General features: G+C 39.3%; 1 protein-coding gene across 1 annotated transcript; it reads right to left on the bottom strand.

Moving 5' to 3' along the window:
* Nucleotides 1-2,755: 2,755 nt before the first annotated feature.
* Nucleotides 2,756-6,280, bottom strand: LOC116378752 (GRIP1-associated protein 1-like). Its single transcript, XM_031840667.1, has 3 exons — nt 5,699-6,280; nt 5,318-5,490; nt 2,756-5,198 (listed from the first exon to the last, which is right to left on the bottom strand). Exons 1-3 carry the CDS (start codon nt 5,760-5,762, stop codon nt 5,118-5,120), a joined length of 318 nt encoding a protein of 105 aa, XP_031696527.1. The 5' UTR covers nt 5,763-6,280; the 3' UTR covers nt 2,756-5,117.
* Between the last annotated feature and the right edge of the window lie 39 nt (nt 6,281-6,319).

Raw genomic sequence — 6,319 nt, 5'->3', positions numbered from 1 at the left:
TAAAGTACAATATGTACCTCTGAGATGTAGTACAGTATAAAGTACAATATGTACCTCTGAGATGTAGTACAGTATAAAGTACAACATGTACCTCTGAGATGTAGTACAGTATAAAGTACAATATGTACCTCTGAGATGTAGTACAGTATAAAGTACAACATGTACCTCTGAGATGTAGTACAATACAAACGTTACTTTATTACATGAATACATCTAATAAGATACTTGTGAAGACATTATTGTAGTTTGTAGTTTGTTTCGTAGAAACCAGACGAGCTGAAGGATTCAAAGTGAAACATGAATCTCATCTTCTGATGTCTCACCCACTCACAGACAGACGGGTCTGGTTTCTGTACAGCAGACAGGATCATGTTGATGGACAGACAGACAGTACAGGTAGATGGACAGGTGAGACACACACACATGATCATGTTGCTGTGTGTCAATACGGTCTGATAAAGCAGAACACAGACCAGGTTTCTACTGGGCCAGTCCCACCTGACGGACGGACGGACGGACGTATCTGACTCACGGTTCCAGTTCAGTGACTGAACTCACCTGACTGGTTCCTCGTGGTTTCTAATCAAAGGTCACAAGCTTCACCTGCTGTGTGTGCAGTGGACTCGTCCGGGTGCAGTACCTCTTTTCCACCACAGACTCCACATGTTCACTGCCAGTGACTACCGAGGGAGGCGCCGTTTCCCCGATTTAAAGAAAGAGGCAAATCGTTCTAAAACTTCATTAACTGAAGTACTTCACTTATGTACTGTTAGTAGTAGTAGAGAGGAAACATCTTATGAAACTGACAACATAAATAAACAACAGAAACAGATTACAGTTACTTAACAACCAAAACTGACAATAACATGAGAAGAAGAAGAATTCACCATGCGTCTTGTTCTTCTTTCTTTATACATTTTACTGAACGATACGTTTGAAATCATTCTGGAGAGAATTACTGTTCGACGCCACTGAAATATGAAATAATACTAAAATAAAGTCGTGGTTAACATGAGATTTTCCTCTGAACTAAAAACAAATTCTGTATATTTTCTGGTATCACTCGTACATAAATCAAAGTCTGTAACTCAACTAGATCTTTAAGTTCCAATAATCCTTCACCTGTAAAATGTCTCTTAAAGAGACACGAACCAACCAGGAAGAGGCTCACAATGACCAGAAAGATAAACATAAAACTACAAAGAGACACAAATAGACTACAAAGACACATAACTACAAAGAGACACAAATAGACTACAAAGACACATAACTACAAAGAGACACAAATAGACTACAAAGACACATACAATTACAAAGAGACACAAATAGACTGCAAAGATACATAAAACTACTAAGAGACACAAATAGACTACAAAGAGACACAAATAGACTACAAAGACACAAAACTACAGAGACACAAATAGACTACAAAGACACATACAATTACAAAGAGACACAAACAGACTACAAAGACACATAAAACTACAAATAGACTACAAATAAACATAAAACTACAAATAGACGAATAAAACATAAAACAACTTCAAAGAGACACAAACTGAAGACAAAAACATACTAAACAGCTACAAAGTATCTGTGTCTGTCTCCTGCTGTATGTAGGAGTGGGGGGAGTGTGTGTGTGGGGGGGGGGCTGCTTTAGTCTCCTGATGCTGAACGAGACGTTGAACCAGATGATCAGATATCAGTTCAAGATGAAACGTGTTCCTTCAACCAGTCATGTGAGCCCAGATACATACTGTGTGTGTGTGTGGTTCAGTGTCTTGCTCAGGGACACTTCGGCACAGGACATGTAGCAGCCAAGGATCGAACCGCCGACCTTGCGTTTGCCGGACGACCCCCATTGAGCCACGGCCGCCTCGCTTCATGAAGAGTGAACATCAGTTCAGAAGCCAGACAACTAGAAATAAGTTGAATTAAGTTTATTTAATTTGTTCATTTATTTTATTAATATAAGTTATAAAAACATCAAATCATTTCCATTATCTATTCGTGTTTATGTCAATCAATACATGTTATACTAGTTTCTTTTTGCATTACTTTAGACACAGACAGGTGGAGACAGACAGACAGGAACAGCCCGTCTCTCTCTGAACTTTCATTTTAATTAAAACCACGTTTGTAATCTACAACTTCCTCCCCTTCAATTAACCCTCTGCTCGGCCAATCAGACGCTATCTCGTTAAGGCGGACCCCGTCACCTCTCTAACCCGTCTGTCTCTCTGCGGGACAGGAAGTACTCGACAGCTAATTAGCAACGAGCGAGGCAGCGTCTCCCCGAACCTCGACCTCCATCTCTAATTGTGGGAAGGATGGAGGGAAGGGGGGGGGGGGGTCAGCAGGAGTCAGAGATATTTCATCACTAAAGAACCAAACTTCACTCAATGTTGAGCAGATTTTACGAGTTCTAATTTCATAGATTAACACCAGACACTTCTCTTCAGACATGTAGTCCAGGATGTAGACAGACCCCCAGAATCTGGTGCATTTCTGTGGACTTTAAGCTTTTAAATCTTTTTCTCAGCACAAAAGTCTCATTTTGTCAATTTAAGGTGTCTAAAAATGTACAAACCTTTTGTGATAATCAGAAACATTAGTTTAGAAGTTAAAGGTTGTTTCACATAAATCCATCAGAAAGACGTTAGAAATAAAAATCTAAAATAAAACGTAAAGTCTTTGTTCGCCTGTCAATCACTTAAAATATGAATAGTTCAAAAGTTAATAAAAAGATAAACATTAACATTTATTGAATCTCAGCTGAACGTTGATTTTTGCATGAGCAGAGAAAAGCAGACACGTCGTCATCGTCGTCTCCAGACAATACTTTATATTTTGATGTTACAATAATTAGCGTCATGATCATCATCATCAGTCTCATAAATAGATCAGTTGATTCTTCATACAGTTAGAAGTCATATCACAGCGTGAACATATATATATATATATATATACAGATTTAAACATTACAAACAAAAGCAAAAGCAACGGGCAAAGTCGCTGTCCAGCACATAGACTGATCCCGAGAGAAGACTGCAATTTGTTTTCAGTGCAGCTCGACCGACTTTGTGACGATTTGTCTTTAAGATGAGCTTCTTGTTATTTTTGACATTTCCTGTTTAAATACGTAATGATGTCATTAAGTTGAAAAAAGAAAAAAGACAAAAGCTGCACCGTCGACACGTCGAGTTCTTCTCACGACATTTAAAGTCTTAACATCAAACGAAGAAAAAGTATTGTACAAGCAGTTACAAGCGTCATGTCCAGGATGTAGTCAGAGCCCGGGACCAGAGGTTCAGTCCAGGACATAGTCAGGGCCCACGTAGCCGACAAGATATCCAACGGATGTGTTCATCTTTCACTTCCTGTCAAAAACTTAAACTTCATCATTTTTTCTTTTTTTTAACGAATCTGAGCAAACAGATTTAAAGACGGTCCAAAAAATACATGTTTCAAGCAGGAAGTAGACACAGCCCAAGATAAAAAAAATTTGAGTCAATAGCATCCAAAGATCAAAGATGACAGTTTTACTCGTTTTGTTTTTTTCTGCACCATTTTGGTGGGATGGAAATAAGTCACAAAAAAAATCCAATAGTGCAACACAAATCACAGTTCATGTGATCCAAGACATAGACACGTCCCTAGAGATCAAAAGCTGGATTATAGAAAAAAAAAGAAAAGAAACAAAAGACACCATTTTAGGATTATTTGAGCCATTTTGCATCCCAAGCTGAACTAAATGAACCGTCAAACACACGACGGTGTAAAAATAAATCATTACTCCAAAAGAAGAAAATAAATCTAAAAGCAGTGAATCATTTTCAAATAATTAGAAATTTTCTTCCGATAAAAAAACCCAAAATAATGAGCCCTGAATATAATATAGAGATAATGACTATGACAGTCGTTCCTATCCAGCAAATAGTCTGAACCATTTGACATCCCCGTCACAGTTTGAGGAGACGCAGGAGTGTTTGAAAAGTTATAAACAAAAGAAGGGATGCAGAATAGTTCAGCATCATAACCGTACGTGTGTTTGCACTCCATGACATAGCCACGGCCCACAAACACCCTGATGACATGAGCTCGATGTAGCTCGTTAGCTTGTTAACGATGTAGCGAGGTCAAGTCTTTGTTCTTGATTCTGGTATCTTCTTTAAAGCAACGAGTAGCTGCATCGTTTTTTAACATCAGAGATGTTTCAAACCTCGGATCAGTTCTGTTGGAACAGAAGCTGAAGGATGTGAAGCTTTTTGTTTCTCTAGTAAAATAACATTCATGTCTCCTGTTCTCACTTTCCAGGTTTATACCGAAAAGTTTCGCAAATTTTTTACTAAATCGACAAAAACAAAACGTGAATGAACACTCGTTTCCGTTTAACTTCTAACGAACGTCTTCAGAAACACGACTGAACTTTTGGAACGACAGAAAAACTTCTCAACAAAAAAGCTCCACTGACTTTCAGCAACGTGTCATGTGACACCTGATAAGAACTGAAGCTCATGAGATGTGGCTGAAAGCTCGGGGAAATTAATAAGGAGACTTTGCTACACGGTTACACCGTCTCTGTTGGTCCAGGTCACAGACAGACCCCGTGGTTTAAGAGCCCAGGAAATAGCCAGATCACAACAGAGTTACTGCACAAAGAAAACAATAAAATAACATTCATTCAGATAGCAGGCATGTGTGCTCCAGGACATAGCCAGATCCCAACAGACAGACATCAGAGACTTAAAGGTGTTTTCTGAAATCACCTCCAGACACAAAGATTTACAGCCGGTTACAACAGAAATCAGAAGTCCATTACGATGTATGTTTTCCAGGTTGTAGCCAGGACTCAGAGGAACTGAGTGGTTCAGTCTAATTACAGTACATTCAATAGCAACATAAATGAGTTGAGCCCAACTTTTCCATTCCTACTGGTCTCAAGTTTCTTCTTCTACACCTTTAAAACTTAGTTTCTTCTCTTCATTGAGAATCAACAGGTTCCAGCATTTAGTCGTAACCCAGCAGGCGGACTGAGATGAGGGAAATCATAAAGGCTCCAGAAGTTAGTCGCAGGGAATAGGAAAAGGATGAAATGTTGGCTCCAGGTGTTAGCCTTATCCCGACCCAGTTGCACCGCCACCAGAGCTGCTTTCTTTACTGAGACGGACTAATTCCTGGGACAGAACCTCCAGGTCCTACACAGAGACAGCAGTTTTATCATCAATAAGGCTCTAATGTTCATTATGAGCACATTAATTAATGTGTGTGTGTTCGTGTGTGTGTGTGTGTGTGTGTGTCTGCGCGTGTGTCTCACCTTCTGCAGGTGCATGTTCTTGGTCAGCTGCTCCTCCAACATGTTCTGCAGCTTCTTGTTCATCTCTCTCAGATTCTCGTCTCCCGGTTTCACCAGATCTCTGAGGACTGAACCCAGACCTCCTCTCTCCCCCTGAGAGCCTCCGTGACCTCCGACGGCACTGCCCGACACATCTGAGGAGACGAGGACACAAGGAGACAAGGGTGAGGAATCAGCAGCTATACGAGTATCAATAAAAAAAACTTTCACTGTTGATGAAGCAGGTTCATTCACTTTAAAACTCTGTCCACCATCTTAGTTAGCCTGTTAGCATGCTAAGACAAGTGGGAAGACAGGGGAGGAGATAAGGAGACAAGAGGAGAGGAGAGGAGAGAAGGTCACCTATGCGGCTGTCCATCACGTAGGTCTCGATGATGGAGCTCTTCCTGCAGATGTCTTCAGCCATCGACGAGCAGCTCACCTCCAGATGTTTCACCTGAAGGAAGAACAGAAGCACTCGGATGTTTGTACTTCAGTACTAGTACTACAATGCAGTAATACTATGGTACAAGTCATGCATTCAAATTGTTACATAAGTAATAGTGTAAAAGTATGAGAATAAATGATACATATTGATGCATTAATGTGTTCATTTAAAAGACTGTTAATCTATAATAATACATCATCATGTATTAGTTTTAATAATCTGTAAAGTAAACAAAGCTGTCAGATAAACATAGAGCAGTAACAAGTACAACATCTACCTTTGAGGAGAATAAGAAAGTAGCAGGAAATAGAAATACTCAAGTAGAGTTTTGAGGTACTTGTACTTTACTTGAGTAAATGTACTTTGTTATATACCACCAGTGGTCTGAGTTCAGTCAAACTTCTGTGTTCTGGCTCACGACTAATTCATATAAAGACGTTTATTGTTTAAAGAAAGTGTGTAACAACTGAGTCTCCAATAAAGAAACAATAATAAAAAATAAAAAATAAAAAAAAATATATAAATACACACACACA

This window comes from Anarrhichthys ocellatus, unplaced genomic scaffold, assembly GCF_004355925.1.
Source record: "Anarrhichthys ocellatus isolate YVR2014 unplaced genomic scaffold, GSC_Weel_1.0 scaffold3101, whole genome shotgun sequence".
NCBI lineage: Eukaryota > Metazoa > Chordata > Actinopteri > Perciformes > Anarhichadidae > Anarrhichthys > Anarrhichthys ocellatus.
The sequence above is the reverse complement of the archived record's forward strand: the minus strand, read 5'-3'. Positions and strand labels throughout refer to the sequence as shown.